Source organism: Mandrillus leucophaeus, unplaced genomic scaffold (genome assembly GCF_000951045.1).
Source record: "Mandrillus leucophaeus isolate KB7577 unplaced genomic scaffold, Mleu.le_1.0 Scaffold124, whole genome shotgun sequence".
Classification (NCBI taxonomy): domain Eukaryota; kingdom Metazoa; phylum Chordata; class Mammalia; order Primates; family Cercopithecidae; genus Mandrillus; species Mandrillus leucophaeus.
In genome coordinates this window covers 2,157,404-2,182,071 of record NW_012100765.1, presented here as the reverse complement: position 1 = coordinate 2,182,071, position 24,668 = coordinate 2,157,404, and the positions used below count along the sequence as shown (strand labels likewise).

The following is a 24,668-nucleotide window of genomic DNA, read 5'->3' as shown; positions in this document are numbered from 1 at the left end:
GCAAGGCTGGTCTTGAATCCCTGACCTCGTGGGATCTGTCCACTTCACCCTCCCAAAGTGCTGGGATTACAAGCATGAGCCACCGCCCCGGCCGTGATCCCACTTCTGGCCGCTGTCCTCTCCCACGCATGTGTCCCCAGTGCTGTCCATGGTGCTCCTCTGGTGCTCAGCTGGAGAATGGTCCCAGCAGCAGGACTCCGCATTGGGAGGGCACCAGCAATGCCAGGAGACAGGCTCTGGTCCAGGTAGTGCCCTGCACACGGCAGGCAGCCCCACTCCCCCAGAAAATGAGTGACGGCTTCCACTCACCGTATATCTGCCCGTTGATACAGCACTTTTTAAAGGTCATGATATTTTGTGTGAGTGTCCCCGTCTTATCAGAGAAGATATAATGGATCTGCCCGAGCTGTTCATTGAGTGTGGTGGTTCTAGCTTTTGCAGGTGTGTCCTTCTCAGCATAGTACATTTGCAGGTCCCAGTTGATGAAGTGACTCTGTCCCAGACGAATCACTTCCACGCTAGGAAGACAGAAGATTATTTTCCGTAGGGAGCTCAGATATGAGTGGCAAGTAGTAGAGATTTTATTCTCATTGTACAGACAAGAGCAAGCTGCTTATTTACTGCTATGGTCTGAATGTTAGAATCCCCATCCAAATTCATATGTTGAAACCCAGTCTCCAATTCAACACTACTGAGGTGAGGCCTTTCGAAGGTCATTAGGTCATGAGGGCTCCACCCTTACGAATGGGATTAGTGCCCTTAATAAGGGGCTCAAAGGAGCTTGCTTGCCCCTTCTGCCATGTGAGGATGTAGCTGGAAGGCACCGGCTGTGCCCATAAAGCAGAAAGTGAGCCATTGCCAGACCCTGAATCTGCCGATGCTTTGATTTGAGACTTCCCAGCCTCCAGAACTGTGAGCAATAAATTTCGAAGATCTTTTGTTACATCAGCCCAAACTAAGCCCTCTCCAAGGAGACAAGCCCATGCACTCAGCCTCTGGTTTCTCCTAACCACATGCACCATTCTCAGGCATCAGGGTCAAGCTGATTTTAGACAAGTAATTTCCATTCAAAATTGCTCAGTGAGATTTGCCACTCACTCCTGGGCACATTTAGCCAAGGCACCCATGTTCAGAATCCACAGCCCAGCAGAATGGATGACACAGAAACACTGCAGACAGAGCAGTGGACACAGCAAGACTGACTCTTCTCCCCCATTCTCCATAGCACCCAGGGGCACTGGAATGGCCACGTTCACCTTTGCCCTCAGTGGTAGGGCAGAGGGAGTGAGATACCCTAGGATACAGACTCCTCTGCGCTCTCAAATAGGGCAAAAGGCTTTTGGCAAATACCCCAAATCGTGATCCCTAAATTATGATAAGGTTATAGAATATCCAAAATGAGATATTATAAAAGGATCATGTGAATTTTAAAACTGTAAGGGACATTACCTATCTCAGTTATAAGGAAGCTGTTTACATAGCCAGCAATTGTTAGGTGGGCAAAGGAAGTCCATAACAAGTTAAACAGATGGAAAAAATAATGCTCTCCCCACTTCTTTGCCTTCCATAAATATTTCTTAAGTGCCTACTATGTACCAGATACCATTCTAGGTGCAGGGGACGTGTCTGTAAACAAAACAAAGTCCGTTCTCTTAAGGAGGTTACTTTCTAGTAGAGACAGACAAATATATAAACTAATAAAGAGAGGCTGTATCAGAGACGGAAGTTCTCTGTGGAAAATCAAAGCAGAGGCCAGGTATGGTGGCTCATGCCTGTAATCCCAACACTTTGGGAGGTCGAGGTGGGCAGATCATGAGGTCAGGAGTTCGAGACCAGCCTGACCAACATGGTGAAACCCCAACTCTACTAAAAACACAAAAATTAGTCAGGCATGGTAGCATGTGCTTGTAATCCCACCTACTAGGGAGGCTGAGGTAGCGGAATCACTTGAACCCTGCAGGCGGAGGTTGCAGTGAGCTGAGATCGTGCTATTGCATTCCAGCCTGGGAAACAGAGCAAGACTCTGTCTCAAAACAAAACAAACAAACAACAAACAAACAAAAATCAAAGCAAAGCAAGGTAAGGAGATATGAAGATCTCCATGAAGGAGAAGTGGTCAGAAACAGAATGAGTCAGGAAAGGCCACGGTAATAAGGTGTTGTCTGAGTAGAAGCCTTTTTAGTGAAAGGGGAGCAGATAGATACCTACATAAGGATGCTCCTGGCAGAGAAAAGAGCGGGTACAAAGGCCCTGTGGCAGGAAGAGTATCAAGGGGCCAGAGTGGCAGAAGCACAGGGAGGTGGGCTGAGGTGCAAAAGGTACGGGCAGAGTGGAAGGCTGAGCACCAGATCACACTTGGGGCCTTGCGGAGTGGGTTTATTCTGAATGAGGGTTGAAGTCAAAGCAGAGATACTATCTGGAAGAACTTGCTCCAGCATGTTTTCTTTTTTTTTTTTTTTTTTTTTGAGACGGAGTCTTGCTCTGTGCCCCAGGCTGGAGTGCAGTGGCGCGATCTCGGCTCACTGCAAGCTCCGCCCCCCAGGGTTCACGCCATTCTCCTGCCTCAGCCTCCCGAGTAGCTGGGACTACAGGCGCCCGCCACCTCGCCCGGCTAATTTTCTTGTATTTTTAGTAGAGACGGGGTTTCACCGTGTTAGCCAGGATGGTCTCGATCTCCTGACCTCGTGATCCGCCCGTCTCGGCCTCCCAAAGTGCTGGGATTACAGGCTTGAGCCACCGCGCCCGGCCTAGCATGTTTTCAAAGGACCTTTATCTCCAAGAAAATAAAGAAATCATATTTGTCACGTGACATACCTTTATACAAAATTACGTATACAGTTTCTTTTAGAATACACATTGATAGTTTTAGGCAAAATTATCTGTGTAACAGTTCCCTTGACAAAGGTGACACTCATCTCAGTTTTTCTCAAAGTAGCCGTGGAACGGATGGCTGCCCCAGGGCTTTCCTTCATGTTAGAAGAACAACAGTAACTACATGTAATCAAATTAAAAGTAAAGCAAATGCACATATAATGACACTAAAATAAAATAAATGCCTCTAATGATAGGTGTGTATGTGATCCCTATGTCTCTGGGCTATTCTTTACCAGAACTAAGAATGAACTTTGGCTGCTGGGTTTATTCCAAAGCACTGACCCTCCCAAAAAGCTCTCAAAGTCAGTTTGGCCAAGGGCAGTGAACTTTCCTATTAAAAAGAGAAAAATCCCGGGTGTGGTGACTCACGCCTGTAATCCCAGCACTTTGGGAGGCGAGGTGGGCAGATCACCTGAGGTCAGGCGTTCAAGACCAGCCTGGCCAACTTGGTGAAACCCATCTCTACTAAAAATACAAAACAGTAGCCAGGCGTGGTGGCGGGCACCTGTGATCCCAGCTACTCAGGAGGCTGAGGCAGGAGAATCGCTTGAACCCAGGAGGTGGAAGTTGCAGTGAGCCAAGATCATGCCATTGCACTCCTGCCTGGGCAACAAGAGTGAAACTCTATCTCAAAAAAAAAAAAGTAAAAGTGAAAAATTAAGAAATATCATCAAATCAGCTGCTTACCACTTATCAGAGATATATGCCCCTGACTTTGTTGTTGTGATTGAGATTTGAGATGAAAAGAGAACATTTTGAGAGGTTGATGAAGGACAGGAAATTTCTTTCCTACCAGGAGGTAGTGGCCAGAAAGCACAAGTTCTCCACCTTAGGTGTGGCAGATGATAATAAGGAAGGCTCAGATAAGAGGTGAGGACCACTTTCGAAAGGGAAAACTAAGTTTTTCTATCACATGCTAAATCTTCCCCTCCTCCCAGGTTCTTTCTGAAGTCTGAGCTTTGGAACCCAGTGTGAAGGGAACCTCACTAATAAGACAATGACTACAGGAGTATCAATCGATCTTTGAAATTCCCTAGCCTTATCTGCAAACAGGATGAGATAAAAGGTGCCTGGCACAGAGTGGATACTCAAATGTTAATTTCCTTTTCCTCTCTTACCCTCAGTTCTGAAATGAACGAGATTTTCTTACCTGTTCTTTGTGACCTTTGAAACAATGATTGTTAGAAATGAAGGCACTACGTTGGGAGAAGGTACAACATTCTTCCATTAAAGCAAAATGCCAGAGAGGACAGCCTTACCTGACATAGAGAGAGATGGGTACCATGGTATTGAGAACAATGATATAGCCCCAGAAATTGAGGAATCCACGGTAGGAGGGTGTATCGTCTTTTCCATCATAGAGGTACCAAGAGTAATTGCCCACCTGTGCTTCCCAATAAGCATGGCCGATGGCAAGACCAGCAGAAAGCAGACTAAGAACAACAAAGATCTAGAAGACAGAAAACATTTAAATGCATTCTGAAGATGGATTTCCAACCTCTTGCATTTCCTAGATGCTAATTAACCTTACTCAATACTTCATATGTTTGAGAATTTAGTAGTCTGTAAAAATAATGTATGTCAAATAAAAACAGCGCCAACATAACGCTTTGAAAGTCTATTTGATTGCTACGATTGACTCGTGTATCCTACATCTCCCACAGAAGGTGAGGTTTTGTTCCCAAAATTATCTTTCAAAAGAGAAGGTGGTGTCTTACATTCAAATGCTTGAAGAGTCTTATATTATAGGGCATTCTCTCAATTATGTTTACTTTGAACAATAACATACTGTTTGGGGAAGATATCTTACTTAGCGTGAAACAACTTCCAACAAGGCTGAATTGGAAAACTGGAATGCTTACAGAAAATATTCAACAGATTTTTTTTAAGACAGTCTCACTGTATCGCCCAGGCTGGAGTGCAGTGGTGCCACTGTGGCTCACTACAACCTCCACCTTCCTGGTTCAAACAATTCTCATGCCTCAGCCTCCTGAGTAGCTGGGATTACAGGCACGCGCCACCATGCCTGTCTTTTTAGTAGAGATGAGTTTCACCATGTTGGCCATGGTCTGGAACTCCTGGCCTCAAGTGATTTGCCTGCCTCAGTCTCCCAAATTGCTGGGATTACAGGTGGCCCTCGCCCAACCAGAATTTTTTTTTCAGGGTAACAAAATTTCACCTATATTTGGGCCATTATTCCTTAATGTGTAATGTCACAAGTATTGCATAACATTGTAAAATAAGATCACTTAAGAAGCAATATGATAAGTATTATGTTGTAGAAGTTATGAGCATATATTTATGGAAGGAATAAAAAGTCAACTCTGCTAGTGGTACTCAGAGATTCGCAGGTGGGAATAAAATTCCAGAGACAAATTTAAATTTCTGAACACAGACTCCAAAAGTGCTATATCTCACAACTTTGTCATGGAAATAGCAGAGTGCCAACAGGCTTTTGAGAGTGCCGCACTCATAACCACAACCATGACACCAGCGATGACTGTGAAAAGTTCAAATACAATTCTCATGAAACGAGAAAGCAGGGGAAAATGTTTCTTAAATTATTATTTTTATCTGATTTTAAATATGTATATGCAATCAAAGAGTAAGTATTAGAAGTATGCATTCAAATTGAACTAAATACTTGAAAAAATTTTCGTTGGGAAATAGAAGGAGTGCTTAATATTTGGGGTCACCACATGGGCAGAAAAGAGCGAACATAGCAGGTCTGAGACTGCTTCCTCCGAAGCCTGCTTGCAGGGTTTGCCCTGGGCTGGTATCTGGTAACTTAGATGTTTGGAGGATTTCCCGGTTATTTTTTATTCTCTGATGAGAATAGCTCATGGGCTGGGTGCAGTGGCTCATGCTCGTAATCCCAGCACTTTGGGAGGCCGAGGCGGGCAGATCACTTGAGGTCAGGGGTTCGAGACCAGCCTGGCCAACATGGTGAAACCCCATCTCTACCAAAAATACAAAAATTAGCCAGGTGGGGTGGCGGCTGCCTGTAATCCCAGCTACTTGGGAGGCTGAGGCAGGACAGTCACCTGAACCTGGGAGGCGGAGAGTGTAGTGAACCAAGATCATGCCATTGCACTCTAGCCTGGGCAGATGGGCGAAACTCCATCTCAAAAAAAAAAAAAAAAAAAAAGAATAACTCATGATGCCTAACTGTGCAAACAGCATGGTTTATGCTGATCATCTGTATTCTTTTGGGGAGTCTAGAGTTTTTTTGTTAAAAACCCTTGACACCGAGTCTCTCATGGGCTTCCTTGGTATAGACAACATTTCACTTGTGGTGTCATTAATTGCTGCTGGGAGAATTAAGTGCCTATTGTGTGTGTGGCTTTGTGGGGAGTGCGGGCGGGATGGCAGACTTTTGGAAGCTTGCGCCTGGTTTCCTTTGCACTTTGCTCCATGAGCCTCTGGCTGATCTTGCTCTGTGTCCTTTCGTTGTAATGAGTCACAGCTGTGAATACAATGATGTGCTGGGGCCTATGAGTCCTTCCAGTGAATCATCAAACCTGGGAGTGATCTTGGGGGTCCTCGACATACTTTATTTTAAGCCTTGCCTTGTATTTGGAGCTATACAGTAGATGTTGCAGGGTGGGGAGGCCAGGGGAGGTTTGCTTCTAAGAGAACTGCCTCTATGGGAAAGTAACAGCAATGAAATCAACCCTACATTGATTTCAGGAGTCCAGCTTCACTAATTTATCTAGGGCTTCCGGGTTTTCCAGTTCCCGTCATCAAAGCACTCAGGGCACCCTACAACTGAAATTTCCCTTCCCAAGGGGATTCTCCTGTTAAAAGTGTGGCATTTCTGAGAAAAAGTGAGGTGTTTTTGAGAAAAATCCCTTCTTCCTGCATTAGTGCCCAAGAATTTTTCTGTTCCACCTAAAGAGGTAAGATTTCTTTGTATTAGAAAAACATACAATAATATTAGCGCAAAAGACAGCAATCTAGATGAGAGATCTACTGAGATGAAAAATAAATACCGTGTAAACCATGTAGTTCATCAAGTAATCAATTTTAGTTCTTTTAAATCTGGTTTTCCCACTATTCTTCATTATTTTAGTGTCAGCACCTGAAAATGGAAAAGTCAATGTAATTATCAATTGGGAAAAAAATCAATTCACTGGCTCACCAATAAAATTACTTGTCTTGGCCAGGCATGGTGGTTTATGCCTGTAATCCCAGCACTTTTGGAGGCTGAGGTGGGTGGATCACCTGAGGTCAGGGGTTCGAGGCCAGCCTGGCCAACATGGCAAACCCTGTCTCTACTAAAAATACAAAAATTAGCCGGGCATGGTAGCACATGCCTATAATCCCAGCTACTCTGGAGGCTGAGACAGGAGAATCACTTGAACCCAGGAGGCAGAGGTTGCAGTGAGCTGAGATCGCACTACTGCACTCCAGCCTGGGCTACAGAGTCAGACGCTGTCTCCAAAAAAAGAAAAAAGGAATAGCTCACAATGCTATTACTCTTCTACTCTTCTTTTGGTTTTGATGGAGAAAGGACAGAAAAGCAATCCCCTCCTTTAAGTCTTTAAAGATCATAGCTGATTAATTTCCCAAGAAACTCTGAAAGTACCTGCAAAAATGACTAAGCCATGGCAGAAATCGGTGTTCCTAATTACACAGCCACGTAACAAAATTTTATCAGCATCCAAAGGAAAACTTGTGTTTCTCCAAAATAGTGTTCCCGTAAACTTATCTAGTCGGTTATTGGGTTCTTCACATTCAACAAAACCTTTTAAAAATATAAGATTCACATAATTAATCACATACAAAACTCTTTCTGGTGTTAATCAATAGGAATTGAACCAAGCAACTAAAATTTAAAGCAAAGTAAGACATGTTTTGTACAAACCATCAAATGTTGCCAATGTATCTTCTCTTTGGAGGTACTGGTCTGTGATTTCAAGTGACATCTTAAATTTTAAATTGGTTTCTCTAAAGGAAGGGGGGAAAATGAATGAATTAAATGAACAAATTTTCGAGTTTGAAATGGATGTTAATCATCCAAAGTTATATTAGCTGTATCTGGATATGAAGGCTAAATAATTAGCTGTTTCTATTTTCAAACTCTGTTCACCTTGGAATTTCAGGCTTGGATAAGGTTATGCCCTGAACTAGAGAACATTTCCGACCTTGGGAAATGTTGGTTCCCTTCACTGTTTGTTGTTGTGAAGGTTAGCACAGAGGTGCCCACAAACATCCTTCCCACTGACTTGACCTTTACCACCAGCTGGGACTACCAAAGGGCTATTTGAAAAGGTAGCGTCTAATATTTAATCATATTAAGATGATTCTATAACACGTATTTGGTACAGAAATTCTGTTTCGCCTCTGTCAAATTCTTTTCCAGAGTGAATAACTGGATCACATGTTTTTGAAAGACAATTTCATTTGGAAAAGGAGGTGGTAGCTTTACTCCCAATTGCCCCACCACAGTGCAAGGTAAGGTTGTGGGTGAGCACAAGGGCAGGCTGGGGACAGGGTAAGGCTGCCTTCTCATGACTGATGGCTTTATATAGGATTCAGGAACACTTAGGAATTTCCATGGACTAGATAAGTTCATTCTCAACCTCACCATTCTGTTCTGACAGGGCATGTTAGGATCTTATGTCTTTGTAAAGCTTTAGAATCTCTCATGGAAATAATAGCAGTTTTATAGTTTGGAATAAACAGTCAGTTGGGCGCGGTGGCTCACGCCTATAATCCCAGCACTTTGGGAGGCAGAGGCAGGCAGATCACTTGAGGTCAGGAGTTTGAGACCAACCTGACAACACAAAGCTCCATCAGGCAACTGCCCATACTCCAATTTGGGTATAGCCTCAAGGCCTTAAAGGGAACGCAGTGTCTTTGTCAGTTAAGTCTTTACAATTAAGAAGTGGTTAATTGTTTTTTAACCAATTAGCCTTTACAATTAAGAAGTGGTTAATTGGTTTTAAGTTTTTCTCAAAAAAAAAAAAAAGTGTGATAGATTTCCAACAGTCAATTGACTGATCTATGAAGCAAAGACAGCCCTAGTTTTTTGTTTTTTGTTTTTTTAATTGAGACGGAGTCTCTCTCTGTTGCCCAGGCTGGAGTGCAGTGGCGCAATCTCGGCTCACTGCAAGCTCCACCTCCCGGGTTCATGCCATTCTCCTGCCTCAGCCTCCAGAGTAGCTGGGAGTACAGGCGCCCGCCACCATGCCTGGCTAATTTTTTGTATTTTTAGTAGAGACGGGGTTTCAGTGTGTTAGCCAGGATGGTCTCGATCTCCTGACCTCATGATCTGCCCGCCTTGGCCTCCCAAAGTGCTGGGATAACAGGTGTGAGCCACCGCGCCCAGCCAGCCCTAGTTTTCAGTCTCATGATTTCGGCTCTCTGTAAAGCAGTGTATGCATATCTGGAGCATGAGGCACGAGGAGCAGAGGGAGCAATGTCCCGACTCTACCACTCACTGTGTGACCTTGGGCAGGCTGCTGCACCTCCCTGGGCCTCCGATTCCTTATGGGTAATACAGACCAGTAATATTCATCTCACATGGTCATTTAGAGGATTCAATGAGCTAACATGTAAAGTGCCTGCAACCTCGTGAGCACTCAATAAATGCCTTGAAAACTGGTCAGAAAACTGGTCAAAAACAGAACTTTATTCTCTTTTAAATGATAGCATAGTAACCAAAACCAACACAAGAAGAATTCAGAATTGCCTATTGAGGCCAGGTGCAGTGGCTCACCCCTGTAATCCCAGCACTTTGGCAGGCCGAGACAGGCAGATCACTTGAGATCAGGGGTTCGAGACCAGCCTGGCTAACATGGTGAAACCCCATCTCTACTAAAAATACAAAAATTAGCTGGGTGTGGGGGCTGGCGCCTGTAATCTCAGTTACTCAAGAGGCTGAGGCAGGAGAATTGTTTGAACCCAGCGGGTGTGGAGCTTGCAGTGAGCTGAGATAGCTCCACTACACTCCAACCTGCGCAACAGAGTGAGACTCTGTCTCAAAAATAAATAAATCAATTGCCTATTGGTAAAGACTTTAAAAATCTGTTCCTTTCTCTGACACAGATAATAACCTCAGTATTATTCATATCTGTCTGGACACTGCTCAGCAGTTGATAAAGGGCTCAGACAGATATGCACCTGTCTGATCCTTTTACCTTCCCTGAGAGGTGGTGACAGGCAGGTGGGTAGAGCTCTGCTTCACAGAGGGGCAAAGGTGAGATCGGTAGGGACAGGCAGCAGGTGGCAGAGGCAACGCCAGATACCAATCCCTCTGGTCCAGAATGCTCCGATTTCAATGGAATGAATGTGCCTTCAAAGGCCAGCTTTAAATGAGGCCCATTGAGACACACTTACCCATCCAGTTCTGCTGTTTCCACATAGCAGAGGCTGTTAGGCTCAGAGCTAGACAGCAGGAGAATGTCAGCCTGTCCAAAAGAAAACACACCCCGATAACACCGAGACCCTGAGGGAGAAGCCGAGCGCAGGGGCTGGGGGAGAACAAGGAACGAGAGAAGCAGAAGTTGGTCACTTACTGGAACAAAATCATTTTTTTTCAGACGAATGACGTCTCCAACTTGAATGTCTTTCCATTTGGCAACTTTGAACCTAAGGATTAAAAATAATGAGGATTTATTGAAATTTTAAGTTACAGGCAAGGGAATTACTATTCTTTCTGGATGTTACAGATTCTGGAAAATGTGTAAGTCACAGAGAAAATGATAACATTTTGCTTTTTTAATGACGTAAACATGTTAAGTGGGCATGAAAATCGTACTGACCTCTGAAGGAAGCAATGATGATGACTTTGATATGCTCTTTCCCTCTACGTCATGTAAGGAAGAGTTTATGGGGGCCACTTATGTGTGTGGCAGGGAAATACTTGCCACCGCCTTTTGTTTTTGCTTATGTCCAACTCGCCTCCCTGCTGTGTTCCTTCTCAGTGACCCATCACTTGGTCCGTGCTGGTCCCAGGACAGGAGCACCTACGTTATGGCACCCACGTGGGCCTGCCAGAGTCTTCGTGGGGGCTTCAGAGTTTGCCTACTCTCTACTGTTTAAATTATCTTTATTATTTATTTATTAATTATTATTTTTTTTTTTATTGAGACAGAGTCTCGCTCTGTTGCCCAGGCTGGAGTGCAGTGGCACGATCTCAGCTCACTGCAACTTCGCCTTCTGGGGTTCAAGAGATTCTCCTGCCTCAGGCTCCCGAGTAGCTGCGACTACAGGCATGTGCCACCACGCCCGACTAATTTTTGTATTTTTAGCAGAGATGGGTTTTTACCATGTTGGCCAGGCTGGTCTCGAACTCCTGACCTCAGGTGATCAACACAGCTGGGCCTCCCAAAGTGCTGGGATTAGAGGCATGAGCCACCTCACCTGGCCTGTTAACTTCTTAATTGTAAAGGCTTAACTGGCAAAGACACTGCATGCCCTTTAAGGCCCCGAGGCTATACACAAATTGGATTATGGTCAGTTGTCTAATGGAGCTTTGTATTGTCAGCACAACTTGTGTTTACACAACTCCTTCAGCCTCCCTAGCACATCATCTTCAGGGCTTTGCTCAGTCTTGACATCTTTCCCCACATTCCCTTGCTAAAGTGACTTTTGCCTTCCCTGAACTGTCAGAGCATTTTGTTTTTATCGTTTTTTATTCTGATATGGATTTTATTAGAATGATGTGTGTAGGTGTCTCATCTTCTGTCTTGAACTGTAAGTTTCTCAAGGATACTGTCCTGCCTCCAACATGCAGAAAGTGCTCCATAAGTGTTTGTTAATTTAATGTAGTCAACTGTAACGAAAGCACCAACTCAGCGATCAGTAATGAGTTGTTTTTTGAGCAAGAGCCTCCAGGCAGAACTGCAAATTCAAGTGCTAAAAATAGTAACTAAGACCTAATCCAAGACTTTTTGTGTGTCAACACTGAGGAAAATAACCTGACTTACAGCCATACTTCCACCCTGTATAATTCAAATATAGACTATACCAAGCTATAAATATGTTTAGGTGGCTTTTTTTCCCTTGCAAATAAAGAAATTGTGTTCCAAAGTTACCTTTCAAGTGTCAAAAGACAAAATCACAACAATTTAAAGATCTTAATTGGCTTCGTTTACAATTCTAGGATTAGGAAACACTTCATTCAGTAAAACAGAATAAGTGTCCCAATGAGCCTAGCAGAAGAGGCTGTTGTTGTTAAGACAGGAGTCTCACTAAGTTGGCCAGGCTGGCCTCGAAGTCCTGGCCTCAAGTGATCCTCCTGCCTTGGCCTCCCAAAGTCCTGAGATTACAGGTGTGAGCCACCGTGCCTGGCCAGCCCATATGTTTAGCCTGTACCATAGCTACGACACTGGTAAAGAGGAGCTCTGGGTTGCCTTGAATTGGAAGTCTAGGGTGCGTGTCTGGCAGGGCCATGGCTTGAGCAGCCCTTGCAGTGGGGTCACAATTCTAACAGAATTGCCTCCAATATTTCAGTATTCAAAATTGCCTTCTAATAGCCCTGCCAAGAAGGTGCAGGCCTATCCATTTGTCATTTCAGACTTACATGCAAATTTCTATTTTAAAATTTCAGAAATATTGAAATGTAAAACATCTACAATTTCATTTATTGGAAGATAAGCCAAATTTTTTTTTTAAATCCTGGAGTTAAGAATTGTGTACTAAATTCTTGTGACATTAGGGGAACTGGGGCATAAACATATATTAAAAATGTATTTTAAATCTCCAGGTCATTTTTGGCCATAAATGAATGGCAGATAAACATATAGTGATTAGATGTCTGCCTCCAAGTAAATTAATTTTATTATTATAGTAGGTTCATTATGTCCACTGGGTATATTGTTTGTATATGGGAAAATCTTTAAAACAATATCATAGTTTAAAACTTTTAAAAGTGTTGATATGTTAAAAATTTTAATGAATATTTCCTATGGAATTTAGTACCCAAAGTAGTCATCTTTTTATCTATTTTTATCACTATCAGTATTAGATATATTACAACAGGGGTACATACTCATTAAAAAGATAATTTAAGGCCAGGTGTGGTGGTTCATGCCTGTAATCCCAACACTTTGGGAGATCGAGGAGGGCAGATAACTTGAGGTCAGGAGTTTGAGACCAGCCTGGCCAACGTGGTGAAACCCCGTCTCTACTAAAAGTACAAAAATTAGCTGAGTGTGGTAGTGCACGCCTGTAATTCCATCTACTCAGGAGGCTGAGGCAGGAAAATTGCTTGAACCCGGAAGGTGGAGTTTGCAGTGAACCAAGATCGCGCTGCTGCACTCCAGCCTGGGTGACAGAGCTAGACTCTCTCTCTCGAAAAAAAAAGTTAATGTACTAATAGCCTTCTACATTGTAATAATTATCTCTGAATATGTTTCTAGGCAGAATTGTGCATTACATCCTTGAAACTCAGTTACTAATTAAAGAAGACACAGTACCTGCCATCCTTAATGACTTCACACGTCCTATTGTTGATTTCCTTATCCATTTTATGGCGAGCCTTGAGAAGGAAGATGGGGAAATGCTGTTTTAAACATCTCAATACAGAAGGGAGGCATGAGAACTTAAAGTCAATTCAAAGCAATGAGTAGAAGGTTGTATGAGAAATCCTCACCACATCGTCCACCAGGTCTTTGATTGCGGTGACGCCCAGCACCAGAAGCAGGGGCACTAGTGTGGTGTACCAAGCCAGGGTAGAGATTTGAGGAATTGCCTAAAAGAATAAAAGGGCTTATGTGTGTGTCCATGAAGGCATATCAAGCTTACAGGTAACTTACTGCTAATTCTAAGCTTGCTAATTCCAAGTCTCATCTCCGTCATCACATGAGTCTACATCCTGCAGAGTGTGTAGGAAAAGCTCTTTAAGCATCTGGACAACCTCCTTCTAGTGGTTCTCTCTAGCTTCTGGACACCTGGAACAGAGCCTAGAGGGCAGTGGCTCCTGAAATTATCTCATTGCAACCTTAACTGGACACCAAGGAAGTTTTGTATCATGATACCTAAAAGAGAGTTGCTCTAAATTTTTTGTGAAAATCATATTTAACTGGGGGTGAGGGGGTAGGAGTGGCAAAGGAGAAGTCTCATCTTAACATTTTTTTTTTGAGATGGAGTCTCCCTCTGTCACCCAGGCTGGAGTGTAGTGGCACAATTTTGGCTCACTGAAACCTCCACCTCCCAGGTTCAAGTGATTCTCCTGCCTCAGCCTCCTGAGCAGCTGGGATTACAGGTGTGTGCCACCACACCTGGCTAATTTTTTTGTATTTTTAGTAGAGATGGGTTTTCACCATGTTGGCCAGGTTGGTCTCGAGCTCCTGACCTCAGGCAATCTTCCTGCCTCAGCCTCCCAAAGTGCTGGCATTACAGGTGTGAGCCACCGTGCCTGGCCAAAGCCATCTTAACTTTTAAGGAATGCATGCATAGTAGGTTCTGCACTGCAGGTTTCTCAGCCAGTGGTTTCTGAGGATCCCATGTTAGAGGCAAAGATGGCAGGAGGTACCAGCTGCCTCTGAAAGTGAGGGATTAGGGAGAGTATCTCTGAGGGCATTAGAAGAAAGTGCTTCCTTCATGATCATCACTATTGGCCTATCCAAGAAAGTGAGATGGCCTTGCAAGAAGCCCTATCTCCATCAAGATAGCCTCTAAGTTTGAATAAAGATTGGGACACAAGTTTAATAAAGTTATTTCATAACCGTCCTCCTGATCAGTGGGCTATATAATGTAGTGGTTAAAATGACAGGCTTTGAAGTCAACTCCTAGATTCGAGGCTTAGTCAGCTCTACCATTTATGGCTTATGGGACTTTGAGCAAGTTACTTTAGCTTACTAGGCCTCAGCTCTTCTCTGCAAAATGGAGGTCACGCCAGGCCTGACCTTCTAGACTAGAAGAATTAAGTGTAGTGACAACACAAGTTAAGAAGCTACCTACGGCTATTACTGTTACCCTAATTTGGATTGCTGACCTTAAGAGAAGATAACTGGGCCAGATGTGGTGGTTCACGCCTGTAATTCCAACATTTTGGGAGGCCGAGGTGGGCAGATCACCTGAGCTTGGAAGTTTGAGACCAGCCTGACCAACATAGAGAAACCCCGTCTCTACTAAAAATACAAAATTAGCCAGGTGTGGTGGCACATGCCGGTAATCCCAGCTACTCAGGAAGCTGAGACAGAAGAATGGCTTGAACCTGGGAGGCGGTGGTTGTGGTGAGCTGAGATCACCCCATTGCACTCCAGGCTTGACAACAAAAGCGAAAGTCCATTTCAAAAAAAAAGAGAAGATAACTGGGGTACAGTTGGAAGACAGAAAGATCCTTCTTCCCATATCATGGTGAATATGTGAAACTCCTCTCCCCTGCTAGAAGGAAGTAAGGAAAAATGGCCTACTTCCTATAGAGCTGCACCTTAGAGTTTGCAGTGCTAACCTCTACACACAGTTGTCTAAGCATCTCCTTTGATAACAGGGCCATCCTTTACTATCTGACTTGCAGGTCTTTCAGTTTCCTAAATCATTGCGTATCCATTTCTCCTTAGTATCGCCTCTTCTTTTTCCCTCCTCTCCACGCATCCTCCATCCCCACCTAGACTCACATTCTACCCCATTTTCATAAAACCTTAGAGGGTCAATCCCAGCAGGTGTAAGTTTTCCAAATCCAACGCTTGCTGTAAAGAATCTGGTAAAGTACCAGGCACAGTGGCTCATGCCTGTAATCCCAGCACTTGGGGAAGCTGAGGCGGGTGGATTAACTGAAGTCAGGAGTCTGAGACTAGCCTGGTTAACATAGTGAAACCCTGTCTCTACTAAAAATACAAAAATTAGCTGGACATGGCGGCGGGCAACTATGATCCCAGCTACTCGGGGGGCTGAGGCAGGAGAATCGCTTGAACCCAGGAGAAGGAGGAGGAGGTTGCAGTGAGCCAAGATGGCGCCACCGCACTCCAGCCTGGGCAACAAGAGCAAAAAAAAAAAAAAAAAAAGAGAATCTGGTGAAACCAGGTGTATATTCTGGGCTTGAGCTTTGTAATCTGCACAGCAGACACTAAAGGTTGATTCTGGCGCTAACTAGTGTGTGTGGAGTTCCCTCGATTACAGTTAAACTCATGCTCTCCGGATAACTGGATCCTTTGTCACAATTAGGAAAAAAAAAAAAATTTAAGTAGGCCTTTTAAAATGTAAAAACAGTTCACAAAAATAACTTACTGAAATTTATGACCAAAATTTTAATAAAAAATCAACAATCTTTTTTGGGGGAAATTCAGCATGTAAATACAATAATAAAAGACAAGCACAAAAATAGGTTTAACGTTAAGGTGCAAATAATTTTACAAAGTAAGGATTTGATTTTATTTTTTTTTGAGATGGAGTTTAGCTCTTGCTGTCCAAGCTGGAGTGCGATGGTGGGATCTCGGCTCACTGCAACCTCTGCCTCCTGGGTTCAAGCGCTTCTCTTGCCTCAGCCTCCTGAGTAGCTGGGATTACAGGCGCGCACCATCATGCCTGGCTAATTTTTTGTATTTTTAGTAGAAACGGGGTTTCACCATGTTAGCCAGGCTGGTCTCGAGCTACTGACTTCAGGTGATCCACCCTCTTCAGCCTCCCAAAGTGTTGAGATTGCAGGGGTGAGCCACCACGCCCAGCTTTTTTTTTTTTTCTTTTTTTTTTTGAGACAGAGTCTCGCTCTGTGGCCCAGGTTGGAATGCAATGGCATGATCTCGGCTCACTGCAACCACCGCCTCCCAGCTTCAAGTGATTCTCCCACCTCAGCCTTCCAAGTAGCTGGGATTACAGGCATCTGCCATCATGCCCTGCTAATTTTTGTATTTTTGTAGACATGGGGTTTCACCATGTTGGCCAGGCTGGCCTCAAACTCCTCACCTGAGGTGATCTGCTCGCCTCGGCCTCCCAAAGTGCGGGGATTACAGGCGTAGGCCACTGTGCCTGGCTAGATTTTAGTTTTATTCACTTCAGGGATACCAGTTTTAACACCAATATCAGTATAACATGACATTTTTAATAATACAGAATTAGAATAATATTTCCATTTGCTCCCTTTCCCTGTTCATATGGCACTGATTGAGCTGGTTCTGTGTATGAGGCACTGTTCCTTTATATACAGAACCCTGATGCTAATATAAAACACTTTCAAGATTATTCGCATTATATGTGTCTACAGCTTAAATGTTATTGAGTCACTATAATTCAAACAGATTTAAGATAGCAAAAGGCATTACCTGTAAGATAAGAAGAACCAGGAAATATAAATTGGCTGCTCTCTTAAATTGCTCAAACAGATTCATTGGTATAAAGGTAAGTACGTTGTACTTGTATGTTTTAATTGCATTATTCTGTTGGAAAAAATAAGAGTCATTCTACATGATGCTGTATTTATCACAATGTATACACATCTGCAAAAATCACTAAGTCCCACAGCTTACAGTGACAAAGGAACATAATCTATCAGAAAGATATTGAGGATTTTGGCTGGGTGCGGTGGCTCATGCCTATAATCCCAGCACTTTGGGAGACCGAGGTGGGTGGATCACTTGAGCCTAGGAGTTTGATACCAGCCTGGCCAACATGGTGAAACCCCATCTCTACTAAAAATACAAAAATTAGCCAGGCGTGGTGGTGCACACCTGTAGTCCCAGATACTTGGGAGGCTGAGGCAGGAGAATCACTTGAACCCAGGAGGCAGAGGTTGCAGATCGTCCCACTGTACTCCAGCCTGTGCGACAGAGTGAAACTCTGCCTTAAAAAAAAAAAAAAAGAAAAGAGAAAAAGAAAAGAAAGATGCTGAGATTTCTTTTAAGCTTTTAATTCTAGCCAAGCAGCCAAGCCTCACAATGACTACTTGGAGTCTTATGACTGAGGCAGTAAGAAGAAACATACATCAGACTGTGACCAAATAAATCATGCTGTCAGATTCCTTGACCCATTGGAGACTGTTAGAAAACAGGGTAAAGGTAGACAACAACATGGCAAAAGCCAGGAAAAGTGACGCTTTTATTTAAGTGAGGAGACAGAAGACCTACTACGTAAGAAAGAGCAAAAGGTACTGTAGTGGGTTGCATTGTGTCCTGCAAAAGATATGTTCAGGTCTTAACGCTAATACCTACGAGTGGGATCTTATTTGGAAATAAGATCTTCGCAGAGATAATCAAGATGAAGTCAGACGTGATTAGGACAGGCTCTAATTTAATGAGGTGCTTATTCGGACTGGGGTCCCTATAAGAGGAAAGCTGCACACAGACACACACAGGAAGAGTGAAGCAGAGATTGGGGTGACTTCATCTGTAAGCCAAGGAACTCCAAGGATTGCCAGTGGCCACCAGAAGCCAGGGGAGAGGCAGGGAACAGATTCTCCTGCAGAGGCTCTAGAAGTAGCCAACCCTACCAACACCGAGATTTCAGACTTCTGATCCCTGCATCGGGAGAGAGTGAACTTCTGTTGTTTAAGCCATCCAGTTGTGGTACTCTGTTATGGAAGCCCTTGGAACTAAAACACACATCTTACAACATTTAAGCCCACACTTAATATTTATTATTATTATTATTGAGACAGGGTCTCACTCCTGTCACCTAGGCGGGAATGCCATGGCACAATCTCAGTTCACTGAAATCTCTGCCTCCTGGGCTCAAGCGATTCTCCTGCCTCAGCCTCCCGAGTAGCTGAGACCATGGGCACATGCCACCGCGCCAGGCTAATTTTTGCAATTCACGTTTAATCTTTAAGCATTCTTTATCACATTCCAAAGGTAATAAGTATTTCTGAGTCGAAAATATGTTTAAAATCTCTAAATCCATTCCAGGCAGAGAAGGGGAAGATAAGTTCTTAAGAGATTCCTTTGAAACCCATTACTTTCAAACAGGAGGCTTCTGTGCCGTCATTGTATATTCTTTCATAAAACATTTTTAGCTTAAAATTTAAAAAAGAGAGACAATTTCAATCTACATAATTCTGTTTTGTTTCAAGTCACCCTCTACGCACCCCAAAGATAATCATCAATAAAAATGACATTCTATAGAAATAATAATGGTTATCAATAGCCCCAGGCAGGTGGTTACATAGAAGGCAGGTGTAGCAAGAAGGTAGTAAGCATGCCAGCTACTGGAAAAAACTGCATTTTAATAAAAACAATTCAGAAAGTTAACAACTCACCGCATATTTACTCTTCTTAATACAAAAGAACTTTGTGTTCATAAAGTGAGGTTGTTCATGGTACTTGCGATCATTTGCTTTGACTTGCCATGTACATTCTTTAAAAAAAAGGGAGAGAAGTTCGTAAGTAGCAAATTAACATGTTGTTATGAGTTGAATTGTGTCTTCCCCAGATTCAAATGTTGAAGTCCTAAATCTCCATCCCTCAGAATGTGACCTTATTTGAGGAAACTGCTCACTGCAGATGTAATCAAATGAAAGTGAAGTCATTAGAGAGGACCCTAATTCAACAGGACTGATACCTTTACAAAAAGGGAAATTTGGACACAGAGATAGACGGAAGACAATGTGAAGTCACAGGGAGAAAATGGCCATCTGCAAGCCAAGGAGAGAGGGCTAGAACAGACCTCTCCCTTGTAGCTCTCAGAAGAAGTCGATCCTGCTGATACCTTGATGCCTAGAGGAAGGAATAAGCATGCCGCTGCTATGAAAGCTGAGGCAAGCATACTATAAATCAGGAAGAAAATGAGGAAGCAGGCCGGGCACAGTGGCTCATGCCTGTAATCCCAGCACTTTGGGAGGCCAAGGCGGGTGGATCACGAGGTCAGGAGTTCAAGACCAGCCTGGCCAAGATGATGAAACCCTGTCTCTACTAAAAATACAAAAATTAGCCGGGTGCAGTGGTGGGCACCTGTAATCTCATCTCCTCAGGAGGCTGAGACAGGAGAATTGTTTGAACCCGAGAGGTGGAGGTTGCAGTGAGCTCAGATTGCACCACTGTACTCTAGCCTGGGCAACAGAGCAAGACTCCATTTCAAAAAAAAAAGAAAAGAAAGAAAACGAGGAAGCACCTCTTTGGCGTCAAGTTCTCCATGAACATGCATGCTGGATGAAGCTCCCTTGAGTGACGCACATAATGGAGTGAACTAGGTTTTGACGAATCCCCACCAAATTGGCAGAGAGGAGAAATGAATGATGGATGTGGCACAACTATTTGTGGAGATAGGAATATATTCAAAGACACTTGAAAGTAAAAAATTACAAAAATATCAGTCTTAACAACTATAATAATAAAAATATATACGTTTGAAAATATTATATTTCACTTTTAAAATAATGTATTATCTTTTTTTTTTTTTTTTCCTTTGAGACAGTCTCACTCTGTCACCCAGACTGGACTGCAGTGTGTGATCTCGGCTCACCGCAACCTCTGCCTCCCGGGTTCAAGCGATTCTTCTGCCTCAGCCTCCTGAGTAGCTGGGATTACAGGTGCCCGCCACCACACCTGGCTAATTTTTGTATTTTTAGTGGAGACGGGGTTTCACCATGTTGGCCAGGCTGGTCTCGAACTTCTAACCTGGTGATCCGCCCGCCTTGGCCTCCCAAAGTGCTGGGATTACAGGCATGAGCCAGGGATTACAGGCGTGAGCCACTGTGCCCAGCAAAATGATGTATTTTCTAGACTCCTACTCCAAAGGAAATACAGACAATATGGCAAGAGTAACAAGCGTAGGCCAAGCACGGTGGCTCACGCCTGTAATCCTAGCACTTTGGGAGGCCGAGGAGGGTGGATCACTTGGGGTCAGGCATTCAAAACCAGCCTGGCCAACACAGTGAAACCCCACCTCTACTAAAAACACAAAAAATTAGTGGGGTGTGGTGGTGTATGCCTATAATCCCAGCTACTTGGAAGGCTGAGGCAGAAGAATCTCTTGAACCTGGGAGGCAGAGGTTGCAGTGAGCCGAGATAGTGCCGCTGCACTCCAGCCTGGGTGACAGAGCGAGACTCTGTCTCAAAAGAAAAAAAAAAAAAAAAGAAAGTAACAAGTGTAGACTATTGAGGAATGCAAATAGTTAACCTGATTGCTTTTTTAAAGCCACAATATCACTATTGAACATTTTGCTCGCATCATTTTGGCTGCCTTTCATCGGGTAATCATAACAGTTGTGTTATTACAAATGAAAATGTTCCTGGTATCTTTGTAGCTCAAGTGCAATCTTATCAAAAGGGAAAATAAAAATGGAAATATAAAGCCACTCATAAGCACTGTAATCATGTATGCAGTCAGAACAGCGCATTCCACTCAAAAAGGAGATCTCAAAGTAGGTAGACAAGATCTTATATAAGGTACTCTTGAATCCATTCTATTTGGTGGTAATTTGCAAATGCATGCACTTGTCACGGTTTACTTTAGCTCACAGATGACTTGTGACACATCCCAGCCACCAGTGTTCTAGAACACTGTTCAGAACCACTGTTCCAAATTTCAGGAAGGCTGACAAGAACAACAGACAAGATTCTTCAAGAAGACAGAAAAGGCCAATAAGGGATTTCTTAAAAGTCAATTTTAGAAATACTCAAGCAGAAAGAAGAAACTGCCCTGTTAAGAAGCTGGACATAAACAGCTTTCCCACCCTGCCTCTGGTCCATCCCCCTTGTGGCTCTGTAAATTGGCTTCATAATTAAGCCATCAGCTGGTGGTGGCTCTGACTGGTCCCAGCACTATACCCTCATCCCTGGCCAATTTTGATTTGGATGATTCAGACAGAGAGGCTGGCATCTGACCTCGAGTAGGAGCAGTGAGGGGTTACCAGAAATGACCTTGATCTCTTAATTTTACGCTTCTGCCAATACTGTGGGGAGCCTGGAGAAAGTAACCAGTATGTCTTTGTCTGCAATTGAACCACAAATACGCTTTTACTCAATTTTAGAAATCTGACTGCAGTCAAGTAATCAATAACCCTATTTCCAGTTAAAGATCCCTGTTTGGCCTAAATCAGACAAATCAGGGGGCAAAGAAATTGATGTCTACTCGGTTCATCTATGAGTTTAGGCTAATTGCTTGAGCTGTGTTTCAATGAGATACCATGAAAGTATGAAAACAGAGTTCTGTGGACAAACACACTTGCAGAAGACAGCACCTTGCAACCCTCTCTTGGAAGTTCAATGGATTTGCTGGTACATTAAAGGCTGTGAGAAGCCCTGTAGCAAATAAACTGATTGTATTTTATAAGTTAAATGTTTCAAAATGCTTTAATATTTAAAATAGCTTTTCTAAAATTAATATAACCACAGGCACTTTTAAAAAAATCACAGAACACCTGTTAACATGAGTCAAGAAGTGCTGCACTGACGCACATGCCTTTTGGAAGGGCAACAAAACAGCACGCAGAGGAATTGACCTTTTTGAGCAAACATTTATTTTAAGTGTCTGCTTGGAACAGAGAACTTTACTGGACACTTGGACTACAAAGATAATTTACAGAAAAAGTAGGCATCTTGCCCCATTTTCTTTTTTGTCCTTCTTTCTTTTTCTTTGTTCTTTTCTTTTTTTTTTTTTTTTAGACAGAGTCTTGCTCTGTCGTCCAGGGTGGAGTGCAGTGGCGCGATCTCAGCTCACTGCAGCCTCTGTCTCCCGGGTTTCAAGCAATTCTCCTATCTCAGCCTTCCCAGTAGCTGGGACTACAGGCACACACCACCATGCCCGGCTAATTTTTGTATTTTTAGTAGAGATGGGGTTTCACCATATTGACCAGGCTGGTCTCAAACTCCTGACCTCAGGTGGTCCACCTGCCTCGGCCTTCCAAAGTGCTGAGATTACAGGCTTGAGCCACCATGCCTGGCCACTTTTTCTTTTTCTGTTCTTTTCTTCTTCTCCTTTTTTTTTTTTTTTTTAAGAGATGGAGTCTCACTATGTTGCCCAGTGCCTATGCTGGCCTCAAATTCCTGGGCTCAAGTGATCCTCCTGCCTCAGCCTTCAGAGCGGCTGGGATTACAGGCATGTACCACACTGTGCCTGGTTCATCTCATTTTCTAGAATGGATATATTGACAAAGAAAAGAGAAGAAATAAGAAATGTACCAGCAAAAAATGCACCTTCACCATATGGCCCTTTAGCTAAAAGCTACAAAGCTAACAAGGCTGTGTCATCAAAACCATCCATGTACATGTAGAGATGATTTTAACAGCTGCCACGTGACATGTGGCTCAAAGTCAGCCCGAGTCTACTAAATGGTTGTGTTGTCAATATATTTAAATGTGGCTACGTGCTCTCCAGAGTGTTCCCATGATCACCACGTCCTTTGATCACTTCCATCTGGAAGAGCAGATGAGTGCAGCCCTCCCCTCATCCTCTCTGTGCTGGCACCAAATGCTTGCTTACAGACCTACTAACAACCAAGAAGCTGCGCTGGTTGGTACACACTGCAGCAAACAAGGAAAACAAGAAGATAAAAAGTCTAACATCAAAAGAGGAAGAAAAAAAAACAATAGAAATAATTGAAGAGAGAATGGGTAAAGGACATGAAAAGACAGCTCATACAAAGGGAAATTCAAATGCTGCTCTCGCCGAGGCTGGAGTGCAATGATGCAACCTCAGCTCACTGCAACCTCTGACTCCCGGCTTGAAGAGATTCTCCTGCCTCAGTCTCCCGAGTAGCTGGGATTACAGGTGCCCGCCATCGCGCCTGGCTAATTTCTGCATTTTTAGTAGAGACCGGGTTTCATCATGTTGGCCAGACTGCTCTTGAACTCCTAACCTCAGGTGATCTGCCCACCTCGGCCTCCCAAAGTGCTGGGATAAAGGACATGAGCCACCGCACCTGGCCTCAAATGACTCTTCAACCTATGAGAAGATACTCAAGTTCCTAAAAGAGTAATGCAATTCTTCACAGAGATAGTAGTTTTTACCCTGTAATAGCAAAATATTGGCACATGGTAACGATTGGGATGACATTCTAGGTTGAAAAGACAGCAGAGACACAGACGCTCGGAGGTAACTTTTATGGAGAGCAATTTGGCCAGATCTGAAAATTTAACACACACATATGCACTGAGCGAACAATCGCACTTCTAGGAAATATCCCCCACGTACCTACTGCAGGGCTTTTCAATGCAGCCCTATTTATCAGAAAGACTAGAAACAACACAAATGCCTACTAGGAGTAGCCAGTTAAACACGATTACAATAAAAGCCTATGCAGTGCGCAAAAAAACGATGAGGTGACCCCATAAATATGATAGGAATGACCTCCAAATTACACTGTTAAGAGGCAAAAGCATAAGGGTATCTGCCATCTTGTGCTTTCAGCTATGTGATGCACAGAATTCATACACAATATGAATGCATATGTGTACACACATACGCACATGTATGTTTCTGCATATGTGTATGGGCATATAAGGAAACAAGTTTGTAAGCATTCTTTGTGCATGCAAGCATGTGTATCTCTCTGGAAGGATATAGTTTGAGAAACTGGTAGCCGTAGTTTCTTTTTGTTATTTTTTTAAAAGACAAAGTCTCATTGTGGCACCTGGGCTGGAGTGCAGTGGCAAGTGGCATGCTCACAGCTCACTGCAGCCTCTGAACTCCTGGGCTCAAGCGATCCTCCCACCTCAACTTCTGGAGTAGCTGAGACAAAAGTGCACCTAATTTTTAAAAATTTTTGTAAATATGAGGTCTTGCTTTGCAGACCAGGCTGAACTTGAACTGCTGCCCTCAAGCTATCCTCCTGACTTGTCCTCCCAGAGTGCTGGGATTACAGGTGTGAGCCACCGTGCCCAGTCCAGCAGTATTTTTTTGGAAAGGAAACTGCAAGACTGAGGGACAGAAGAGGCAGGAAGGAAAACTTCATTTTCATTCTGGACCCTTTT

General features: G+C 43.5%; 1 protein-coding gene across 1 annotated transcript in view; it reads right to left on the bottom strand.

The window, feature by feature from the left end:
• Positions 1–24,668, bottom strand: part of ATP8B1 (ATPase, aminophospholipid transporter, class I, type 8B, member 1) — a 93,015-nt gene that overhangs the window by 57,055 nt on the left and 11,292 nt on the right. Inside the window, exons 2-12 of the mRNA XM_011971744.1 lie at positions 19,016–19,113; positions 17,088–17,201; positions 13,478–13,576; positions 13,302–13,363; positions 10,398–10,470; positions 10,219–10,289; positions 7,742–7,824; positions 7,463–7,621; positions 6,867–6,955; positions 4,134–4,324; positions 310–518 (exon numbers count right to left, since the gene is read on the bottom strand). Coding sequence (XP_011827134.1) covers positions 310–518; positions 4,134–4,324; positions 6,867–6,955; positions 7,463–7,621; positions 7,742–7,824; positions 10,219–10,289; positions 10,398–10,470; positions 13,302–13,363; positions 13,478–13,576; positions 17,088–17,201; positions 19,016–19,113 — 1,248 coding nt within the window. The remainder of the gene's footprint in view (positions 1–309; positions 519–4,133; positions 4,325–6,866; positions 6,956–7,462; positions 7,622–7,741; positions 7,825–10,218; positions 10,290–10,397; positions 10,471–13,301; positions 13,364–13,477; positions 13,577–17,087; positions 17,202–19,015; positions 19,114–24,668) is intronic.